The 24563-nt window shown below is 48.3% G+C and overlaps 1 protein-coding gene across 2 annotated transcripts in view; it reads right to left on the minus strand.

Annotated features, from left to right (window-relative positions):
• Positions 1-24563, minus strand: part of CARD11 (caspase recruitment domain family member 11) — a 102223-nt gene that overhangs the window by 22936 nt on the left and 54724 nt on the right. The window contains exons 2-6 of one of the 2 annotated variants that reach the window (XM_068967860.1): positions 16735-16869; positions 7918-8130; positions 5307-5444; positions 3899-4224; positions 922-1101 (exon numbers count right to left, since the gene is read on the minus strand). In XM_068967860.1, the coding sequence (XP_068823961.1) occupies positions 922-1101; positions 3899-4224; positions 5307-5444; positions 7918-8130; positions 16735-16741 (864 nt within the window). In that variant the 5' untranslated portion in view covers positions 16742-16869. Of the gene's footprint in view, positions 1-921; positions 1102-3898; positions 4225-5306; positions 5445-7917; positions 8132-16734; positions 16870-24563 lie in introns of those variants that run through there. The other variant, XM_068967861.1, reaches the window with a different exon arrangement.

Below are 24563 nucleotides of genomic sequence, written 5' to 3' on the forward strand. Positions count from 1 at the left end.
TGGGCGGGTGGGGGGTGGTGTGCGTGTGTGGGGAAACGTTTAACGGGGCTGGGGGTGCGGGGCAGGGAGCAAGGAGGCCCAGGAAGGCGGCAGACAGAAGCGCCAGCGACAGACACGCAGCGAGCGGAAGGCTTTGTGCCAGGGAAGCAGAGGCAAGAGTCGCTGTCTCTTGGGGTCCTTAAGCGGCTTATTACTTATGGATTTTATCACCTGGAAAGAAGCATGAAACCCACTTCTGCTCAGAAACATCCCGATGCCTATTGTTCTGCCCCGGCTCTTATCGGAGCCCAGAGAGGCAGCGTGCAGCTTCTCCGAACATTTCACAGGTGACAACAAAGACGGGGCTGATCTGCCTTGCAGATGCCTCCCCTGAAACATCAATTAATCTGCTCTGATTAAACCGGGACCCAGTCTCTGCTCTGAACCAGGGCCTTCCACACCAGGCGGCAATGATCCTGGGGGGCATCATTCTTTCTGGGGGAGGGCGCGGGTGCCCTCCTTCCTCCCCTGCACACGGATCTGTGGATGTTTTTCCTCTGTACCCACAGATGACTCTGTGATGATAAAGAAGGGGAGGCCCTCGAAGCTTTAACAAACCCCTCACAGCTGAGAGCTGAGTTTCTTGGAATCTTTAAGGCAAGAAGGTTTTCCCCAAAGTACTTTCCTCATGGTGCCCAGTACACTGATTTTCGTGAAATGATTCAACCAAGGAAACTACGTCACAAGTGTTACCTCACGTAATGTCTGAGAAGTGGGTGGTGCGGTCACCCCTGTTGACAGAGGAGGAACTAAGGTGCCCAAGGATGATGACATGAGTTCCCTGCGGTCCCACGGCCGGCAAGGGGCGCCCCGGCGGGCGTGCGGTGAGCTCCCCGCGGCCGGCAAGGGGCGCCCCGGCGGGCGTGCGGCCCCCGCCCTCACCTGGATGATGGACTGCAGCTCCTGGATCTTGGTCTTCAGCATCTCGTTCTCCCGCTCCAGCTCCAGGACCTGCTCCTTCTTGGGCCGGTTCTCAATGTCGTTCTTCAGTTTCAGCGACTGGTTCCTCTCCAGCTTGCATTCCTCCTCCATCTTGTTCAACCGATGCTTTAGCTGGTCTATCTGAAACACCCCCGGGGGGCCAAGGGGAGAGCGAGGTTGCAGGGAAACATTCAGGAAAGGGACTGCCTCCCCACAGCTTGCTGGACTTCCGGCAAGAGCCACGTTCTGCCCCTCTCTCCTCCTCCAGCTGGTGGCCAGAAGAGCTCAAAGGTACTCCTTCAGTGAAACGACCACTCCCTCCTTGCTGAGGAAGAGGTCCTGGTCTGTTAGTTCAGAACAGTGCTTGGGCAGCTTTGGTCCTCAGAAAACCTCCTCGGGCAATCTTCATGCAGGTGGAACAGGTTACAGGTTAGGATGAGAGGTTCCCAAGCTGGTGTTTCCCTGAGGCACCCTTTCCATTTTAAAGGTCTTTTCTGATAGGTTTCTAACTCTGATCCTCAGAAGACAAGATTCCTGAAGAACCCTAGTGTTTCAGAAGGGGGCAGAGATGGGGGGAGGGGAATTCGGGCTCTATCTTGACTTCACGCCCCAGCGCAGCTCTGCCTGCACGTGATTTGGCCTCGTGGGTTTCATCCAAGATTTTATTTGAAAAAATGGCACCACTGTAAAAGAACAGCTTGAGACTCATTGGACTGCAGGTTGGCAGGATGTTTGGCCGAAAGGACCTGCCCAGACTTAGTGTAAGAAAGACGGCCTTCCTGGAGGAGGCAGTTACTATTCTTGGGACTTTGACAATTGGCCATGTGCTAAGCTTCACCCTCAAGAAGTGCGTGTCAGGAACCGGGGCCAGGAGAAGACTTAAACCCCTGTGACTGTGTTTGTTTGCTTCCCCAAAGGGATCATCGTTGGCCGAACACCTAGTAAGAAGACTGCTTTTACATGCAACAAGGAAGAGACCTCCAAGGGGTGAGTGTCCTTTCGCAATTCTAGGCTTTTGGGGAGAACACCTCTAGAAATCCAGCAGGTAGAGGGTGGTGGCTTTAGCTAGGAGGGGACCCCAGCTGCACCCCTGTGGCCTGAGAAATGGCCTAGGACTCAGCTGGCCAGATATTCTTTCAACCAAAGAGAAAAATTCTTTTAAGTTTTGAGCTGCTTTCTCGCCATTCCTCTATAGTCAGGAAAACATAAAAACAGTCCTAAGAGAGAGCAAGTTTTAAATCTCGACCACATCCTCAAATCCTAGATAAAAACAACATGGAAACCTTTCCTCCTGGTCATGCAAAAAATAAAATAAAAAATCCTCACCATCTTGGAAGATGAACCTAAGTGGCCCTGTTCTAGGTCCATCCGAGTAGACATGAAGTGGGTACTACTGGGTCAGCCATTTTGACAAAGACTTATATTTCAGTACTGAGCAATCCTAGGGCGTAGGTTTTATCTTCATTTTCATGTAACTGCCATTTACAAATGCGGAAACCAAGGCGAAGAACCAATCAAGTGGTGAAGCCAGAAGCAGGTCTGGCACTTGAATCCAAAGGACTCACATGCAGATGCTCTTTGCCTGCTACGCCACTGACTCAGTTCCCCTGAACTCCAGTGGACTGTTTACTGATCTGTCTGCTTCAACTAAACTGTAAGGGACCTGGGCAGAAATCAGGTTATTTATCCCTATGTCCCTCACAGTGCTTAGCACCGTGCCTTACACACGGCAGGTGCTTAATAAATATTCCAAGAGTCTATTTTCCGCCCAGCAGACAGAGCGATCCTTCTAGATATAAATCAGTTGTCACTCCCAGCTCTCAATCCTTCAGTGGCTTCCATCACTCCTGGAATAAATTCTAAAGTTCTTACCAAGCCCCCATGATCTGGACCCTTGCCATCTCTTCAAGCTGCTTGCTCATCTGGCTCCAGCCTTGTGGCTCTCCTGCTGTTTCTCAAAAATACCAAGCATGCACCTACCTGGGGTCTTTGCACTCACTCTCTGCTCGCCCCCCAGACTTGCATGACTGATTCCCTCCCTTTCCTCAGATCTCTGCTCCTGTGTCCCCTTCTCAGGTACGCGTCCTGACCATCCTATTTAAAACAGGATTCCCTCACTTACTATCCCCAAATTCTTCTCTCCTTTTTAATAGCACTGATTACTACCAGGTATTGATGTATTTGTTTTCTGATTAGAATGTGAGCTCCCTGACAGCAGGGCTTTGGTCGTGAGTTATGTATTCCTGGAAAAGAGCCTGGTAGCAAGGCAGTGCACAATAAATAAAAGGAATGAATGAGTTAAGCCAATTCCCTTCTCCGTCTCCCTTTTGGAGGTAAACTTATTAACAACGTCCATCACTTGGCTACTGGGTTGTTCACTGATATTCCACTGTGTCACGCCTAGCTATGTAGAGATACAGCTGTGAAGGGGAGAGCCCTCGCCTCAAGGACCTCACGACTCCAGAGGACAGGTGCTGTGCTCGTATCCGTGATGATTTCCTAAGGGCCACTGAGGTGGGCAGATCCCTGGGTCCGCCACCTTCCCCCCAGTGTGATTCAGGGCACGAGTGCAGCATGTCTGGTACATGCACCTGGTGGGTCCACGTTCTGGAGCAAGAGGGAAGCCCCACCGGATCCAGGCGTGCACGTCTGCACACGTGCACGCTTGCGCATGCGCACAGTGGCTCCACGGGCTCTGGAGCAGGAAGTCCCAGCCAGCAGGTCCGCGTGGGAATGTGCAGACATGCGCGTGGGAGCGGGGGCGGGGCTAAACTGTCCGCGCTAAGCCTCGCTGGGTAGGCACGCGCATGCCCACAGTGGCCTTCGGGCTCCCTCGCCCGGGCAGGCGTTACACCATGCACTGGCCAGCCTGGTGGTCTTTGCCCAGGGCGTCGCCTGCGCTCAGTGGGCCCCGGGGGTCCCGCCGCGCGCCCCTCACCTCGAGCTGCAGGTCTCGGCTCCGCATGACCGCCATGTTTTTCTCCTCGCTGAGCTGGGCGTAGCGCATGGCCAGGTTGTAGTTGTCGTCCTTAACCTTGACCAGCTCGTCGTTGTAGCTGTCCCGCTCCTCCTTCATCTTGTAGTACCGCTCCTGGAAGGTCAGCAGCTCCACCCGCGTCAGCGTCAGCTGCTTCTTCTCGTCCTCCAGCTGCCGCGACTTGGCCAGCAGCTCGCACCGCTGCAGGTCCTTGGCCTTCATCTGCTGCTGCAGCTTGATGACCTCGTTCATGAGGAAATGCGTGAGGCCCTCGTGGCCCTCCTCCACTGTGGAGAGGGGCACTCAGTCAGGCCTGAGGACTGGGGAGGGCGAGCCGGGGTTCCAGGTGGGGCCGCGGTCCTAAGTTCGCTCATTCACTCCCTAACGTTCTGCTGAGCGTTGGCTACCCACTGGGCACTGGGGATTCAGGGTGAGTCAGACGCCCTGGTCCCGGGAGAGCTTACGTCTGGTAAGGGAGATAGACGTTAAAAAAAAGCACATGATCGCAAACAAATATAACTACAGATTGAGAGGGTTTCACAAAGTATAGGGGTCCATGAGAGTGTGTAACAGGGGGGCCAGACCAGCGGAATGGACCGAAGTGTTAGAGGACGCTCTTGATGGACGAGCTGAAGTCTTGAGGAGAGAAAACACATTCTGGGAAGGCTGGACAACATTGCCAAGGTCCTAAGGGAAGGCAGGAGGGGCCTGGTACATTTCAGAAACTGAAGGAAGACCCCAGTGGCTGGAGCTTAGAGACAGAAAGGCAGAAAAGTTGAGACTGGGCGTATCATCAGGGGCTGGGCCATGCAGGGTCCTTGTGGGCCACGCCTGGGTCTTTAAATGGAAACACTGGAAAGCCACTGAACGGTTTTAAGTGGGGGAGGGCAACATGGGGAGTAGAGAAATCACTGGAGCAGCGCAGGAATGGATATAAAGGGTTGATAGGGTTTGTAAGGGTCTTGACTAGGGTAGTGGTGTATATGGAGAAAAGGCTGACTCGAGAATATTTGGGAAGGAGAATTAAGACAAGAAGAGCATGGGCTCTGGTCCACGCGATGCTGGCAAGAAAGCAGACCAGGTAAGGGCAAGATCCAGAGGGGAGTGTTAGTTTCTCTCCACCCACCAACATTCCTGGGGGGAAGCTCAGTGAACACCCACTCCTCTGGGCTCCTGATTCAGTTTGTCCCGCTGCCACCTACCTTTCATCATCGGGCAGAAATAAGTGGTTGACAGTTCACAAGTGCCACCAGGGCACCATCCTGATGTCACAGCGTCATAACCTGCCAACTGTCCCACCACTGGACACACACACACACACATACACCCCTCCTACCACAGCTGGGATGCTGATGGCAAAGCCACTTACCCACAATGGTGGAGAACCTCCGAGTAGGTTCTTTCCCAGTCACCAGTTTGTATAATTCTGGGTAGTAAAATTCCAAGCTCTCCAAGAAAACCACATAGCCCCTTTGCCCCTTGGTGTGTAGAATGTCCAAGAGTCGACCTAGAGCAAAGAGCAGATCACTTAGAGGGAAGAGTACATGTCTGCTTGGATGCAAGTCTCCAGACCCAGTCTTCAACTGGCTCATATCCATCAGTACACTCTTAAGAAGATGCTCTCCACCTCCCGTCACTTCGAGTTATATCTTACAGTCCAGACAACGTAAAGCAAAAGTGTGAGGCCCTCAGCAGGGGTTCAATGTTAGTTTCCTTTCTCCAGAGCTTTCCAGGCACCAGTGGTGAAGAATCCACCTGCCAATGCAGGAGACATAAGAGACGCGAGTTTGAAACCTGGGTCGGGAAGATCCCCTGGAGGAGGAAATGGCAACCCACTCCAGTGTTCTCTGGAGAATCTCATGGATAGGGGAGCCTGGTGGGCTATGTTCCATGGGGTCCCAAAGAGTCAGACATGACTGAAGCAACTTAGCATGCAAGCAGGCAGGTGCAGTATGCAAAGCAGCTAATTCTGAGCCCCCTGGTGGTTCAGACAGTAAAGAAGCCACCTGCAACGCAAGGTACCCAGGTTGAATCCCTGGGTGGGGAAGATCCCCTGGAGAAGGGAATGGCAACCCACTCCAGGATTCTTGCCTGGAGAATTCCATGGAGCCTGGTGGGCTACAGTCCATGGGGTCACAAAGAGTCGGACATGACTGAGCGACTAACACTTACCTTTCTACAAGAAGTTGGTAGAATCAGAATAAATGGGATTGCAGCCATAGGAACCAGCGGTTTTAAAGAGCTTCCCAACTGACTGGGGCTAAAATCAACCACACAGTTAACAGCTCATCTATGGCAGGAGGAGGATGGGCGTGCAGCAGCAATTACAGAGTCATCTATGGCTCTCTGGGATTCAGACCTGGAAGACCAGTATTTCGATGGGGACCCAGGAAAAGTCATAGAGAGCAGGGCAGCTCCATGCTCTTCAACGGGATTATCACATAGTCTGGAAACATCTTTAAGTGTAATTTCCTTGGCAGTTTTCAATGTTTATCCTACTGGTTCCACTTACTGTTTCCATTTCTTGACCCTTCCTCAGACATTTTATTTTCAGTTATTTCTTCCTCTGAGGTCCTAAAACTCTACACTTCCCCTAGGATAGACTTAATAAACAAACTTCATCTTGTGTCAACTGACTGTTTGTCAGACTCCAGTACTCTTGCCTGGAAAATCCCATGGACGGAGGAGCCTGGTGGGCTGCAGTCCATGGGGTCGCTAAGAGTCGGACACGACTGAGCGACTTCACTTTTACTTTTCACTTTCATGCACTGGACAAGGAAATGGCAACCCACTCCAGTGTTCTTGCCTGGAGAATCCCAGGGACAGAGGAGCCTGGTAGAAGGCTGTCTATGGGGTGGCACAGAGTCGGACACGACTGAAGTGACTTAGCAGCAGCAGCAGGGCTACCTGGAGCACTGTGTTGAGAGGGGTTCTCAAGTTACATCCAAGCTCAGCAGGAAAGCACGCTGTAATTAGTGATGTCTGTCATATAAGCAAAAGAGAATCACAGCCTACAAGCTACTCATTGCCCATCATACTGTGGGCAAGTGAGTTTCAAACCTCTTAAACTGGGAACCACAGAAAGAAATGTATTTTACATTGTGACCACATGCTTACACACAAAGACATATTTTGTTACAAACATATATGTGTATACACACACATATGTATATAAAGCAGAACAATGTTTACAAACCACACTTATTTTACCTTTAATGAATGTGATAAAGTGTCATGGACCCCTAGGCAGTCTGGAAAAGCCTATGGACTCTTTATCAAAAGACTATTTTTAAAGTGATAAAATATATTGGATTACAAAGGGAATCAATTATAAGAAGGTAGAGTTAACAAATATTAAATCTGCATTAAATAACCCAATCTCTCGGAAGGTCTAATAACTGCAATAATTTCAAGGGAGAGATGAGTATAAATGGTATTTTGGAATATCTCTAATAGCTGAAATGTGATAAGCTATGTGGAATGCTTATTGTTGACTAGGTCACAAGTATTGCTAATCACTGTGGTCTATTGCTGGGCTATGTTCATAACTGGAGGGAATGCTAAGTCTTGGCGTGAAAGTGAAAGTGAAGTCGCTCAGTCGTCTCCGACTCTTTGCGACCCCATGGACTGTAGCCTACCAGGCTCCTCCCTCCATGGGATTCTCCAGGCAAGAGTACTGGAGTGGGTTGCTATTTTCCTTCTCCAGGGGATCTTCCCCACCCAGGGATCGAACCCAGGTCTCCCGCATTCCAGGCGGATGCTTTAACTTCTAAGCCACCAGGGAAGCCTTGGCGTAGGTTACTAAAATAAGGAGGCACCGTCTCCATACCCCTATCCAAGTTCAAAGATCCGCTCTGCACACGGACAGCTGGGTGGGGGACCAGGTGTGGCCAGAGGTGTGTGGACTCCAGTTAAGAAACCCCTGAGTGAGGGAAACTTCTCGTTGCTGCTGCTCGCTGGAGAGAGCCTGCCGGGGTTACCTGCCCGGTTGATCTTGGACGGCAGCATGGGAGCGTTGAGCACCTCGTCTTCATCTTGCTCGTCGATGACCTTGCACTGGCGCAGGTAGGGCGTGAGCTTGGCGGGGTTGATGTAGCGGCTGAGCATGTGCCGGTTGCACTCCACATTCTCCCACAGGGCGTCCTCCTCGTCCTTCAGCGTCTCCATGTAGTCGTCCATCTCGGGCGCTCCTCCTTCCAGACACAAACCCCAACACGGTTAAATCAAAGAGCCTCGCCGGACGAGCGCGATCACCTCTGGGGAGATCGGGATCTACCGTTAAAGAAGGCAGAGAAAAGGATGTACAGAATTTTACCTTTGATTTAAGAAAGAAAGGCGTGTGAATACAGACAATATAATTCTTTATGTGCTAAACATAAACAATGGATGAATAAGTCATAAAATAAAAAATTATAGAAAGGGAAACTTTTGCAGTTGGTGTATATCCTTTCCATCCAAGTTTTTATATCTTACTAAGAATTTATCTTTCGGAAAACAATATACGCTATACTTTTTGTTTTACAGTTTCACATAAACGGTGTCATACTATATGCTTTCCTGTTTCCTTTTTCGACTTGCTTTTTTCCTTTATGCATTTATTGAGATTTACCTAGGTTGATATGTACAGACCTAATTCATTCATTTTTAAAAACAGCTTTGTTGAGATACAATTCATGTACCATATAATTCACCTTTTAAAAGTGTACAATTCAATGCTTTTTAGTATATTCCCAGAACACAATTCATTTTAGAAAATATTCATCGCCTTGGTAGAAAGAAACTTCCTACCAAGGGTAGCAGTCACTCTCCACTTCCCTCCAAGACCGCCCCTCCCCAGCCTTAGGCACTCACTCATCTGCTGTCTCTGCAGACTTGCTTCTTCTGGCCAATTCACTTGAACGGGATCATACACTATACAGTCTTTTCTGACTGGCTCCTTTTCAAGGTTCATTCATGCTGTATGTAGCAGGCTTCAGTACTGCTTTTTACTGAGGAATACTTTTTCATTGTTTGGCCACATCGCACCTTGTTTATCCACCCGTCGATGAGTATTCGGGCTGTCTGGTTGTTATGATTGTGCTACTGTGAAGATTCACACTCAAGTCTTTTTTGTAGATGTGTTTTCATTTCCCTTGGGCAGATAGGCAGAAGTAGAATTGATGAGCCATATGGTAACTCTGTTTTAACATTTTGAGGAACTGCTAAACGGATTCTCAAAGTGGCTGCACCATACTATATTCCTGCTCGCAATGTATACGGTTCAGATTTATCCACACTCTTGTCAACACTTGTTACTGTCCATCTTTCTATTTTTTTTTTTTTTTACTATAGCCGTCTGAACAGGCGGGAAGTGGTGTTTCATTGTGGCTTTGATTTCTCTAAAGACTAACGACTGAACATCTTATGTGCATATCGGTCACTTGTGGATCAAGAAATGTCTGTTCAAATTCTTTGCCCATTTTTGAACTGCATTGTTTTTATTATGGAATTTTTTTTATGTGTTCTGGATACAAGTCAGATATGATTTGCAGATGTTTCCTCCTATGCTGTCAGTTGCCTTTTCATTTTCTTAAAGGTATTATCTGTAGCATAAAAGCTTTTAATTCTGATGTAGTCCAATTTCTTTTTTTCACTTCTGGTTTTGGTGTGTATCCAGGAAACCACTGCTTACTTAATTCAAAATTATAAAGATTTACCTCTGTTTACTTTTCTAACAGTTTTATGCTTTTAACTCGCATTTAGGCTTATGATGCATTTTTCAATTAATTTTTTGTGTATGGTGTGAGGTATGGGTCCAGTTGTTTTTCACATGTGGATAGTCAGTTGTCCTGGGGCTTCCTTGATGGCTCAATGGGTAAAGAATCTACCTGCCAATGCAGGAGACACAGGACACATGGGTTTGATCCCTGGGTCAGGAAGATTCCCTGGAGGAGGAAATGGCAGCCCACTCTTGCCTGGAAAATCCCATGGACAGAGGAGCCTGGCAGGCTACAATCCAAAGGGTTGCAAAGATTCGGACATGACTGAGTGACTGAACCGTGCTTGCACTCGCGCGTGCACACACACACACACATTCAGTTGTTTCAACATAGTTTGTTGAAAAGATTCTTCTTTCCCCATTGACTGGTCCTAGCACCTTTGTCAAAAATCAATTAACCATAAACGTTTAAGTGTTTATTTCTGGACTGTCAATTCTATTCCACTGATCTGTCTCCATTACTGTAGATGGATAGCGAAGTTTTAAAACTGGGAAGTGTGAGCCTTCCAATCTTGTTCTTCCCATTTCAGAGTGTTTTGTCTATTCAGGGCCCTTGGCAATTCCACGTGAATTTTAGGACTCACCTTGCCAATACGTGCAAAACAAACAAAAAATCTGGGATTTTGACAGTGAATCCACTGAATATGTAGATGAATTTGAACAGCAATACTATCTAACAGTTACATGTTATGCTTCGAGAATATGGCTTCCCAGGTGGTGCTAGTGGTAAAGAACCCAGCTGCTAATGCTGGGCAGGTAAGAGACGCCGGTTCAGTCCCAGGTCAGGAAGATCCCCTAGAGAAGGGAATGGCGACTCACTCCAGTATCCTTGCCTGGAGAACACCATGGACAGAGGAGCCTGGTGGGCTACAGTCCATGGGGTGGCAAAGAGAGTATGGACTGTGTTTCCACGAATTCAGGCCTTGAACTTCTCTCAGCAACGCACTGTAGCTTCCAGTGTGCACTTTTGCTAAATTTATTCCTGTGTTTTATGGATGCCTTTGCTTTTCTGCACCCGCCCCCCCCACCGCCCCGCCAATTTCCCAGGCTAGAACTTCTAACACAGTGTTGCATGGAAGTGGCAAGAATGGACATCCTTGTCTTGTTCTTGGCCACAGGGGAAAAGCATCCAGTCTCTCACCATTAAGTACAATGTCACCGGGTTCAGTGCGGGTGTGTTTCAGACATCCTTTATCAGGTTGAGGAAACTCCCTGAATATTTTTGTCGCAAAAAGGATGCTTGATTTTGTCAAATGCGTTCTCTGCATCCATTGAGATTACCATATAGTTTTTAGTTTTGATTCTATTAATATATTACATTAACTGATTTTCAGGCATTAAACAAACCTTGCATTCTCGCTGTAAATCTCAGGTAGTTACAGATTTGTGGGATTTGGTTTGCTAGTATGTTTTTGAGCCTTCTGGTGTCCATAGCTATGAGAGATTCGTTGGTACTTTTCTTTCCTCAAGATGTCCAACTGGTTTTGACATCAGGATAATTTTTACCTCATGGAGCAAACTGGCAAGTGTTCCTTCCTCTTCTACTTTTTGGGAAAGTTAATGAAGAACAGGCATACTTTTGTCTTTGTTTGGTGGAGGCTTTTCTTGGTGGGTAGGTTTTTGATTACTATTTCTTTACTTGCTGTAGGTTTGCTCATATTTCCTGTTTTTCTTGAGTCAGTTTCAATAGCTTGTGTCTTTCTAGGAATCTGTCCATCTCATGTAAGTAACCAAATTTATTGGAAGCAACGTTCATATTTTTCTTTTATTTTTATTTTGCCTCATTTCTTCAACAAGGTTAGTAGTAGTGCCCTTTCTCTTATTCCTGATCTAGTAATCTGGATCATCTCTCTTTTTCTCTTGGTCAGTCTAGCTCAGGGCTTGTTGATATTTCAAAGAAGAGCTTTTGGTTTCACTGATTTTCTCTATTGCTTTTCCGTTCTCTAGCTCATTTATTTTTGTCCTAACATGTGTGACTTCCTTCCTTCTGTTTGCTTCAGGTTCACTTCGCTCTTCTTTTTCTAGTTTCACAAAGTGGAAGGTCAGGTTACTGATTTGAGGTCTTTAAAAAAAGTTAACATGTATAGCTATAAATTTCCCTCTGAGTGCTGCTTTAGTGACACCAGTTAAGGCTCCATATGCTGCATTTCCATTTGCCTCAAAGTAAAACGGGAAAACCCAAACGAACCTTGTGGCCAGCCCAGTGCCTTTGGATGTAAGGTTTTTCTCCTGCAGATGGTCTATAAGCGATCTTATTGCTTTAAGCTAATCTGACAATCCCTTAATTTCTATTGGTTTATTCATTTTAACTGCTGTATATATTATTCCATTGCCAGAATATACCACAATTTATTTCTTCATTTCTCTAAAATGGATATTTAATTTCCCCCCCCAATTTTTTACTTGAATGTTTAACATTATTTGTAGTTGGAAAAAATGTAAGCAATCCAGACATTCTTCAGTAGATATTCTATGATCCTTTCGCATTATGGAATGACATTTGAACATATGTGGTAACATAAAAAGATCCCAAGGCATTGTTTTTTAAAAAGTAAATACATGCATATATTCATACATGCGGTATAATTTAAAATGGATTTGGGGACTTCCTTGGTAGTCCAGTGGTTAAGAATCTGCCTGCCAATGCCAATGCAGGAGATGTAGGTTTGATCCCTGGTCTGGGAAGATTCCGCATCCCAAGGGACAACTAAGCCTGTGCCCCACACTACTGAGGACCACAGCCTAGAGCCCGCGCTCAACAACAAGAGCAGTCACCGCGATGAGACGCCTGCGCGATGAGACCAGAGAGGAGCCCCTGCTCGCTGCAGCTAGAGAAAGCCCGCACAGAGCAGGGAAGACCCAGTGCAGCTGAAATTAATAAGTAAATAAAATTGGAAACAAATATATATATATATATATATATATATATATATATATTTGATCTTTGTCCCTGGTTCTGGGCAAGGAGCTCCAGGATTCTGAGAGGGATATCCCTCGGAGGGATAGAGTATTTTTTGGATGGTAATAAGATGACTCTTGGGTAAGGGGACCCAGGAGTTTCAGGATGGGAACTGAAAAACCAAGCGATTATAAGGTTATAACTTTCAGGGAGAGAGGCTAGAGACTGAGTCCAGTCACCATTCCGAGAATGAGTTAATCAGTCACAGTTACATAATAACACTTGATAAAAATCCCTGCACAAGGGACACAAAGAGCTTCCAAGTTTCTGAACTCAAGCCCCTGCTGGCACGGGTGCCATCTCAACGCCAGGGAACAGACGCCTCTGTGTCCGGGGGCTCCTCGCGAGTGCTTTCATTTGTGTCCTTGACAATAAACTGTGGTAATAAGTACAGTGTTTTCCCGGGTTCTGTGAGTCATGCCAGCAAACACAGCACCTGGCCAGGAGCCTCGGGAGACCCTGGACTCTGGGCTGCGGAGCCAGAGGGCAGGCGGCCCGGGGCGGGGCCAGTGTCCGAGTGGAGCAGGCGTGGGGGCCAAGCCCTGGGCCTGTGGCGGCCTGGTTGCCTCTGGGCAGTCAGTGTTAGAACTGAACTGAACTTGTGGAAAATATGACACGTGCTTGGTGTCAGGAAAACCCCACACATTTGGTGTCAGGAAAATAACACAATGCAGTGTGAAGTCACTCATGTAAGGCTGCTGCTGCTGCTGCTAAGTCGCTTCAGTCGTGTCCGACTCTGTGTGACCCCATAGAGGGCAGCCCACCAGGCTCCCCCTGGGATTGTCCAGGCAAGAACTGGAGTGGGTTGCCATTTCCTTCTCCAGTGTATGAAAGTGAAAAGCGAAAGGGAAGTCGCTCAGTCGTGTCTGACTCTTTGAGACCCCATGGACTGCAGCCTACCAGGCTCCTCCGTCCATGGGATTTTCCAGGCAAGAATATTGGAGTGGGGTGCCATCGCCTCATGTAAGGCAACACCTGTAATTACACAGGTAGGGCTGTGTGTGTGTGTGTGTGTGTATGTATGTGTGAAAGAGGAGAAGGCAAGAGAGAAACAGGGGGACGGGCGGGGAGCAGAAGGGGAAGGAGGGAGGGGGAGGTTTGAGAGGCTCTGATTACACTGATCCTGCCTAAGAAGCGGGATGAATTCTGAGGTTACTGGGCAGGACAACTTGGATGTTATCAGTATTATTTACAACACACACGTTTCATCATATTATTTGTATAGTTTGAAAAAGAAAAAAAGAATCAATAACAGAGATGATAGCGAGTCTAGGGCAACAGAGACAGCACTATCTAATATATTCCTTCCCGCTCCCGTCCTCAGACGGCCACAGAGCTGATGTCTGTGTGTGTGTGCTAAGTCGTGTCTGACTCTTGCGACCCCATGGACTGTAGCCCACCAGGCTCCTCTGTCCATGGGATTCTCCAGGCAAGAACACGAGTGGGCTGCCCTTTCCTTCTCCAGGGGACCTTTATGACCCAGGGATCAAACCCTCACCTCTTATGTCGCCTGCATTGACACGTGGGTTCTTTATCACCGAGTCACCTGTTTGTCAGCTGTTTGTTAGAATCGGACATGGAACAATGGACTGGTTCCAAATTGGGAAAGGAGTACATCAAGGCTGTATACTGTCACCCTGCTTATTTAACTTATATGCAGAGTAATCATGCAACATGCTGGACTGGATGAAGCACAAGCTGGAATCAAGATTGCTGGGAGAAATACAATAACCCTCGGATATGCAGATGACACCACCCTTATGGCAGAAAGTGAAGAACTAAAGAGCCTCTTGATGAAAGTGAAAGAGGAGAGTGAAAACGCTGGCTTAAAGCTCAACATTCAGAAAATTAAGATCATGGCATCTGGTTCCATTACTTCATGGAAAATAGATGGGGAAACAATGGAAGCAGTGAGAGACTTTATTTTAGGGGGCTCCAAAATCACTGTAGATGGTGACTGCAGCCGTGAAATTAAAAGACGCTTGCTCCTTGGAAGAAAAGCTATGACCACCTAGATAGTGTATTAAAAAGCAGAGATTCCTTTGCTGACAAAGGTCCATCCAGTCAAAGCAATGCTTTTTCCAGTAGTTACGTATGGATGTGAGAGTTGGACTACAAAGAAAGCTGAGAACCAAAGAATTGCTGCTTTTGAACTGTGGTGTTGGAGAAGACTCTTGAGAGTCCCTTGGACAAGAAGGAGATCCAACCAGTCCTGAATATTCAAATAAGGACTGATGCCGAAGCTGAAACTCCGATATTTTGGCCACTAGATGTGAAGAGCTGACTCACTGGAAAAGACCCTGATGCTGGGAAAGATTGAAGGCAGGAGGAGAAGGGGACGACAGAGGATGAGGTGGTTGGATGGCATTACTGACTTGATGGACGTGAATTTGAGCATGCTCCGGGAGTTGGTGATGGACAGGGAAGCTTGGTGTGCCACAGTACATGGGGTTGCAAAGAGTGAGACACGACTGAGCGACTGAACTGACTGAGAGAGAGAGTGGGGCGAGTGAGTGTGCTGGGGGGGATTAGCTAGGAGGTGCACTGGAGTGGCTGGGGGCCGCACTTGGCTGCAGTAAGGCGCCCAGGCGGGTTGGGGCTGCAGAGGCAGAGACGGTGTAAGGGAGGCGGAGGAAGTACATCTGCTGGCGGAGCTGCAGCGAGAGGCCCCGAGGACCCTCGAGGAGCGGCTGGCGTCCTCTCTGAGCGTACCACTCTACTTCCCAGTCCCAGGTTCTGGCTCCGTCAAGAATCTCCCCACTAATCTGAGCTGTTCTAAGTGCGCTTTTGCTACAAACAACCCACGCACCTTGAGTAAAAATATCTATGTGCTATTATGAGCAACAGCTGGTTTACAGAGGTTACAAATGGGGACAGTCCATCCAATGACCTTTGCCCTTTTGCTCATATCCTAAGCACTGGCCACCTGGGTCACGTGGGGAGAGTTCGTGGTTCAGTGCAACACAAATACGTCTCCTACAAGCGCTCACTCTGACGATACGTCAGCATGATAGTTTTCCATTCACAAGGGAAAATATACTCACCCGCACCATTTTTAAAGAGTCAACATCCTAAGAAGTTGACTCAACAAGTCATTAGGCGGGTGAACCCCGCATCGTTCATCCCCTTTTCCTGCTTACAGAATCCCTATTGTCTTCAGGAACCAGGTGGCCTCATGTTTCAGGGAGGCTGGGCAACTTCTGAGCGGCAAGAGGCGGATCTTTTTTTGCTCTCTACCTAACAAGGTGGTCTTGTTTGAAGTCAGACTAAGTATGTGACGTCTTTATGGCCTGTGGAACCTGCAGGGACGTCTGCTGGGGGGCAGCTCTGGTGCTCTTCCCTGACCTTTGGCAGGAACACAAGGACAGGGTACAGTCCTTGAGCACCGAGACACTAGTGTGTGAATGAGTGTGTGATGCTGGGGTTGCTGCAGCCATCCTGTGGCCTGAGGACTCCTCTAGAGAGAACCTGGGTCTCTGGTGGTGTTGCCTCCTGGGTGTTCACCCACAGGCACCTGTCTGTGGTTGAGAGAAACCTGCTGAAAAACACGTGGAAGGCTCCCAGGCCACGTTCTACAGGAAGGGCCATTTTGCGCACCTATTTTTTTTAAAGTTCTTTATTATGTTTTGATCTCAGAATGTGGGATCTTAGTTGTCTCATCAGGAATTGAATCCACACCCTGTGCAGCAGAAGGGTGGAGCCTTAGCCGCTGGGCTACTCGGGAAGGCCTTTGCTCACCTTTTTACAGGCCAAGGAGACTGCCGGCCAGTGGACAAACTCCGTGGCAGCTGCTGGCCTCACGGCCCTTCCTCACTCACTGGAAACATGGATCGTGTGGACCCCTCTCTGCTATAATACAGCTTGGCATCTCTGTCTCGACCTCCAAGCTGAGGCCTCCGGCCAGCCCCTACGGTCGCGTCCCAGCTGACTGACTTCGATTCTCCGCCAGATGCCCGCTCGCTCAGCGCCTGCGTCCTGCGCCTGCCTCTGCCTGGAACCTGCCCCTCTCTGCTCCCCTGGCGGGTCTCAGGAAACCCTCACTTTACACTTATTTTACATAAAGGAGATGATGTGACGTACCTGGCATAGGGTCGGCGCCCGGCAGACAGGATGTGCCCGCCCGTCCCTGAGGTCTGACTTCTTTCTACTCCTCCTGGCCGGGGCTGGCCCTGCCCTCAGCCAATCTCCTGGGTGTGGAGTCTTGCGGGCCGGGATCTGTGAGGGGGAAGATGGTCCGATTGAGCACAGAGAACCACTCAAACAGCGAAGGGGGGAAAGAACGAAACGATCCCGGAGCCCACGTCTCTGCAGGGGACGGACACGCCATGGACCGGGGCCTGGAGCTGCTGCAGGACAAGGGCTTTGGTTCGCACCCACAGACAGCGGGAAGGCCACCGACCCCGGGTCCCGGCACTCGGGCATGGAGAGAAGGCCGGATGGTAACCGTGGGGCTGCTCGTGGCCAAGTGCAAGCCAGTCAGAAGCCTCTGACTGAAGCATCTGCAGAGCAGAGCGGTTCTAATCAGCTGCTAACTCATCAGGTCAAAAGTAGCAAACCACGCTCCCGAGTCCAGAGGGTTCCCTTCACTGAGAATCACGTCTCAGGCACCTCCCCCTGCGGGTTTGGGCAGCAACACGCCGGGGCTTCCCCGTTCCTTGTGGTGACCGGCAAGGTCATCTTGTCCATCAGCCCCAGGGGCCCAGCTGGGGCTGTGGGTTTGGGGCGAAGGGCGGCTGGGGAGGGGGAGGAGGGGCAGACGCTTGTCCTGACAGCTGCTGGGGTCCCTTGGCGGCGGCTCCCACAGCTCCACTCGGAGCTGACGGGGACCCGGGACACCATCGTTTAATCAGAAACTTGCTGGGTTTTGGCTTTGAGGATTAATCACAGGTGACACCAGATCTCCCAGGGCTGACAGAAGCTCTTCCTGTCGGGTGTCAGCTTGGATAGGAGTGAGCTGTCACAGACCCTCAGCCCCAGGGGTGGGGGGCGGGGGGAAGGGCTTCTCTGGAGGTCACCGTCTCCTTGGTCTGCTCAGCACCGTCCTCAGGGCAGGGCTGGCCTTGCCCCACACCCCCCCCGCCCGCCCAGGGAAATGAGGCTTCTCTGTATTTGCATCAAAAAAGAAGAGTGCACTTGCGTTTTTCCTCTCTTATAATCCGAAGAAAAAGCTTTAAGAAAATTAATTGTAAGAGAGGTTTGAATTGTAGGGAAGGGAAAGCAGGTTTGTGTAGGAAATGGCAGCCCACTCTGGCACTCTTGCCTGGGAAATCCCACGGACAGAGGAGCCTGGCGCGCTACAGTCCACAGGGTCGCAGAGTCAGACGCAACCAAGCACACACCCACACAACTACCAACTTGGTCCTAAGGTTGGAGAGAGGATACGTTTGCTGAGAGACTGACTCATTATTTAACATTCAGCTGGTGGAAACATCATCCCTGTGCTTACAGACTGTTTACTCTGCCAGGCACTTAGCTAAGCCTAACTGCTGGAGAACTCTCTGAGACAGGTGGTTTCATCACCATCACCAGCACCAGCACCACCGTGACCATCAGCACCACCATCATCACTACAGTACAGCCAAGAACAATCAAAAAATGACAGGTTCAGAGTCATAATTAGCGTGGAAGGCAGGATGTGGACTTCCTTTAAATCACAAGGCATTGGCACCCCACTCCAGTACTCTTGCCTGGAAAATCCCATGGATGGAGGAGCCTGGAAGGCTGCAGTCCACGGGGTCACTGAGGGTTGGACACGACTGAGCTACTTCACTTCACTTTTCACTTTCATGCATTGGAGAAGGAAATGGCAACCCACTCCAGTGTTCTTGCCTGGAGAATCCCAGGGATGGGGGAGCCTGGTGGGCTTCCATCTATGGGGTCGCACAGAGTCGGACATGACTGAAGCGACTTAGCAGCAGCAGCAGCAGCCCCTAGAATTGCCTTAAAACAAAAAAGAGTTCACCTTTTAAACGACACTAACCAGTAGGTATGGGGCTTCCTTGATAGCTCAGCTGGTAAAGAATCCGCCTGCAATGCAGGAGACCCCAGTTCGATTCCTAGGTCGGGAAGATCCCCAGAAGAAGGGATAGGCTGCCCACCCCAGTATCCTTGGGCTTCCCTGGTGGCTCAGCTGGTAAAGAATCCACCTGCAATGCGGGAGACCTGGGTTCGATCCTTGGGTTGGGAAGATCCCCTGGAGAAGGGAAAGGCTACCCATTCCAGTGTTCTGGCCTGGAGAATCCATGGGTTTGCAGAGTCGGACATGACTGAGCGACTTTCATTTTCACTTTCAACCAGTAGGTGTATGTACAAAACGTCCCTGAAATATCACTTTAACAAGCGTTAAGACAGAATTAAAACCAAGCTCTTAAGATAGCAGAGCAGATACTGGCTCAGGATTCAAAACAGCTCTTGCTTCTCAAAGGAGGAATCAATTGCTTGGTGAGTTATGAGCTTCCTGTCATCGGTATTATCCAAGCACAATCAGCCAGTGACTATTTGCCCTCCAGCAAAGCCCACTGTGCGAGCAGAGCTTGCAAGAACAGTTTGTGTTGCCTCTTACATAAGAATAAACAGACAGCCAAGGACCTCTTGATGTTCGAGAAACATCTCCGTATGAAAGGAAGAGATCGAAAGAGACAAACTGCCACAAGGAAGCTGCAGGAAGCTGACAATGCACAGAACAAGGGAAAACTGAAACAAAAAATCCAGTAATTGAAATCCGTGAGGAGATCAGGTAAGATACTGCAACCCCAGAACAATGCAGGGTGCTTTGACAAGGGAACAATCAAAGAACAAGAAAAAGCTCTTAAGAGATTAAAATAAAGTTAAGTGGAAGCTTAAAATCAATAGAAAATTTAGAAGATAAAGTTGAGGAAATATCCCCAAAAGTTAACAAAAAGTTACAGAGAATGAAAATAAGAAAGGAGGAGGGGGAGTGAGGTCAATTTAGGAAGTCTAATATCCAATAAAGTGAAACCTTAGAAAGAGGTTACAGAAGCATGCTTCCTTTCTTGTATGTCTTGTGGGGATGCAGTATCAATTATGGGGTGAAACGATCAGGGACGCTAGGATTAGAGGATTCTCCACATGCAAAAACAAGAGCATTTAGTTTTGAAGGGTCCTTTGAGTGCTCAGTACAAATCAGTGGAAAGGAACCTTCTCGGAGTATCGTTCTGAAATTTTAGGGCACCGGGGAATAAGAGAAGACCCTGAAATCGTCCTGGGAGGAAACATCAGGCCACGTGCAAAGGACTAGAAGTAAGTTTGGCATCAGATCTTTCAACAGTGATGCTGGAAAGTGGGGGACAGTGAGGTGACACCTTCACGTTTCCAATGGAAAATACTCCTAAACCTAGGATTCTATCCCTACCCGAACTATTGTGTGTGAAAGCAGAATGCCGCTGTTTTCAGAAAGGCAAGGACTCTAAACATCTAGCTTCCATGCATCCTTTCTTAGGAAGCTACTGCAGGATATACTCCAGCAAAATGAGGGGATAAAACAAAAATACGAAGGCCAGGAGACAGAGCAGCAAGGAGTGTTCCAGGATGACAGGGATGCAGCACGGAGAAGCTGGCCAAGACTGCAGCAGGACCATGGAGGGTCAGGGGAAATGATGCATGGTTAGCTGATATCCTTGATAACTTAGGAAATAACATCATTAGGCAAATGACAGGTGTGAGAGTCAGACAGAAAAAACATTGAGGACAGGTATGATTAAAAAAGCCCCAGCAAATGAAAAGAGAGGCAATATTAACTTTGGGCAAAATAAGAAGATAAGAAGGAAACGTAATCCCAGCACACAACTTGCCTCAACTCGAACAGTATTTACCTGGTCATGATAAAGTAACAGGTAAACTGATCAGAATGTTCCAAGACGATGGCGGGCGAAGTGCATGGAGCGGGGAACTAGGAAAAGGGAGATAAATTATCATCTACCTAAAGGCATGTCGATAAATGTCTTAAAACTGGCACATCACTAAATAGCGATGTAAGCACATTACTTAGAAATAAGGAGGTAAGGAGAAGAAAGCAAAATGGAGAAGGGTTAGAAGTGGCTGCCCCTGGGGATCAGCGTATGACAAGCCTATTTCACTTTCTCCCCTTCATGGATCACAGTCACGGTGAAGGGTCTTGCTTAACTCAATGAAGCTATGAGCCATGCTGTGCAGGGCTACCCAAGATGGACGGGTCATAGTGAAAAAATCTGACAAAATGTGGTCCACTGGAGGAGGAAATGGCAAGCCACTCCAGTATTCTTGCCGGGAGAATCCCATGAACAGTATGAAAGGGCAAAAAGATACGACACTGGAAGACGAGCCGCTGGGGCTGGAAGGTGTCCTGGGGAAGAGCAGAGGGCAGCTCCAGAAAGAATGAAGTGGCTGGGCCAAAGCGGAAATGCTGCTCAGCTGTGGATGTGTCTGGTGGTAAAAGAGAGTTGGACCACAAAGAAGGCTAAGCGCCAGAGAATTGATGCTTTCGAATTGCGGTGCTATAGAAGACTCTTGAGAGTCCCTTGGACCGCAAGGAGATCGAACCATTCGATCTTAAAGGAAATCAACCCTGAATATTCATTGGAAGGACTGATGCCGAAAGCTCCAATACTTTGGCCCCTGATGCAAAGAGGTGACTCATCAGAAAAGACCCTGATGCTGGGAAAGACTGAAGGCAGAAGGAGAAGGGGGTGGTACAGGATGAGATGGTTAGATAGCATCACCGACTCAACGGACATGAATTTGAGCAAACTCTGGGAGAGAGTGAAGGCCGAGGACCATGGGGTCACAAAGAATTGGACGTGACTTAGTAACTGAACAACGATGGCTACTTTAGTCTTGAGCTCTGCTTGGCGTATGTATTACCATGGTTGAAAAAAAATAAAAAATGACATTATGCCAACAGTTGGAAATATGGGTCAGGCATTTAGGTATAAAGAATCAGCTACTCCATTCTCTGCACACTTAACTATATTTCACTTTTTGTAAAACTTGTCGGACAGCTCACCCCTTCATAAATCAGATGTACTGAGTGTGTGCAGGGCACTTCACAGATGCCACCTGGCTTTACCGTTGCAGGAGCTTGCTAAGATGAGTTTTATTATCCCCATTTTATGATGAGGAAGTCGGATCAGAGTTAAATAACCTGGTGAGACCTCATACCACTAAGATTCCAAAGCAACCCTCACCAACTGAGCATCATCTGGTCTTAATTAAGCCAGCCACGATCACAGCTAACACTTACAAAGCATAGCATTCAATCTAACCAATCAGACTCCTCGCTTCCTGGGCTCCACATCCTACTCCCTCATTTTGCTGGAGCATATCCTCCGATACCTTCTAGGAAAAGGGACACGGCCATTGCCATAGGCAGACATTGCCTAAATTCACGTGTGGACTTCCCGGGTGGTCCACTGGTTATGACTTTGCGTTTCAATGCAGGCGGTGCAAGTTCAAAGCCTGCTCAGGAAGCTAAGATCCCAAATGCCTCATGGCCAAAAAAGCCCCCACATAAAACAGAAGCAGTATTGTAATAAATTCAATAAAGATTTTTAAATGGTCCACATCAAAAAAACAAAAAACAAAAAACAAAAACCAAAACTTAAAAAAAATGCTCTGGATAGCTAAGACATGGAAGCAACCTAGATGTCCACCAAAAGCTGAGTGGATAAAGAAGCTGTGGTATATATACACAACGGAATACTACTCAGCCATAAAAAGAATGCATCTGAGTCAGTTCTAACCTATCATACAGAGTGAAGTGAGTCAGAAAGAGAAAAATGAACAATGTGTAGTAACGCAGATATGGAGTCTAGGAAGATGGTGGTGGTGAATGCATCTGCAGGGCAGCTATGGAGATGCAGGCAACTGAACAGACTTGTGGACACAGTGAGGGAAGGAGAGGGTGGGGCGAATGGAGAGAGCAGCGTGGAAACACATACACACCGTGCGTGAAACAGCCAGCCAGCGGGGTTTGCTATATGACACAGGGCGCTCAGGCCTGGGTGCTCTGTGACAGCCTGGAGGGCTGGGAGGCAGGAGGGAGGGGACATACGTATACCTGTGGCTGACTCACGCGGATGTATGGCAGAGACCCAGACAGTATTGTAAAGCAATTAGCCTCCAATTATAACTAAGTTAGAGAACTGGACATGGAACAACAGACTGGTTCCAAGTAGGAAAAGGACTACGTCAAGGCTGTGTATTGTCACCCTGCTTACTTAACGTGTATGCAGAGGACATCATGAGAAATGCTGGGCTGGAAGAAGCACAAACTGGAATCCAGATTGCCGGGAGAAATATCAATAACCTCAGATATGCAGATGACACCACCCTTATGGCAGAAAGTGAAGAAGAACTAAAGAGCCTCTTGATGGAAGTGAAAGAGGAGAGTGAAAACACTGGCTTAAAGCTCAACATTCAGAAAACTAAGATCATGGCATCTGGTTCCATCACTTCATGGCAAATAGGTGGGGAAACAAATAGGTGGAAATAGGTGGAAACAGTGGCTGACTTTGTTTCTGGGCTCCAAAATCACTGCAGATGGTGACTGCAGCCATGAAATTAAAAGACGCTTACTCCTTGGAAGGAAAGTTATGACCAACCTAGACAGCATACTGAAAAGCAGAGACATTAATTTGCCGACAAAGGTCCATCTAGTCAAGGCTATGGTTTTTCCAGTGGTCATGTATGGATGTGAGAGTTGGACTATAAAGCAAGCTGAGCGCCAAAGAACTGCTTCTTTTGAAGTGTGGTGTTGGAGAAGACTCTTGAGAGTCCCTTGGACTGCAAGGAGATCCAACCAGTCCATCCTAAAGGAGATCAGTCCTGGGTGTTCATTGGAAGGAGTGATGCTGAAGCTGAAACTCCAATACTCTGGCCACCTGATGCGAAGAGCTGACTCATCTGAAAAGACCCTGATGCTGGGAAAGATTGAAGGCAGGAGGAGAAGGGGGTGACAGAGGATGAGATGGCTGGATGGCATGACCGACTCGATGGACATGGGTTTGGGTGGACTCTGAGAGTTGGTGATGCACAGGGAGGCCTGGCATGCTTACAGTTCATGGGGTCACAGAGAGTCGGACACGACTGAGCGACTGAACTGAACTGAACTGAACTGAACTGAAGTTAGAGAAAAATGGTGGATGTGGATGATGTCATTTAATACAAGCAGGCTGTGAGGCAGCTGCTACTACTGGCCCCAGTTTACAGAAGAGGAAGCAGGTTCAGCAGGTTCAGCCACCTGGACTGTGTCTGCTTCGCCTTTGTACCCCCCACCACAGCCCCACGTCCCTTATTCAGCACGGGGCCTGATTCTCCAGAGGTGCTCAATATATATCTGTTGGGTGAAAAAAATACAAATCAGATCCTGAATAAAATAAACAACGAGGCTGCTACCACATCAAACGTCAAGCCCTGTGGAAAGAGGGACAGACGCCTCTCCCTCTCTGCGAGCCACCCCAGCGCAAAAGCTCTGCAATGAGAAGGGATCAACAGTCAGCTAGATAAATGCGCCTCTGGTTAATTGATCTGCCTGGATGATTGGAACGAGAGGCTTGAGATGGAAGGTTTAATTATTCCAATGAAACCTCCACTTCATTGAAACGACTTCTGGCAAAAAAAAAAAAAAAAAAAAGGGAAAAAAAGCCGGGGGGGATAGATTATTGAGAAGGATAACCTCTTGCCTGGAGACGCGGGGACACACCACACTGTCTGCTGTGTTCCCAGCCTTGAAACGAAAGCTTAATGGAAAGGAACCAGAAGCAGCCCTTCCTGGGTCTCCTGCCCCGCAAGTCCTTTCATTCCTGCGGAAAAGGGCACTGAGAGACGCAGCTAGAAAACTCCTCCTCAGGATTCTTCTCTGGCGTCCCAGTTAACTCTTGACCTCTGTCTGTCTCAGCTCGTTCAACTGAAAT

The sequence above is a fragment of the Capricornis sumatraensis genome, chromosome 3, assembly GCF_032405125.1.
Source record: "Capricornis sumatraensis isolate serow.1 chromosome 3, serow.2, whole genome shotgun sequence".
Classification (NCBI taxonomy): Eukaryota; Metazoa; Chordata; class Mammalia; order Artiodactyla; family Bovidae; genus Capricornis; species Capricornis sumatraensis.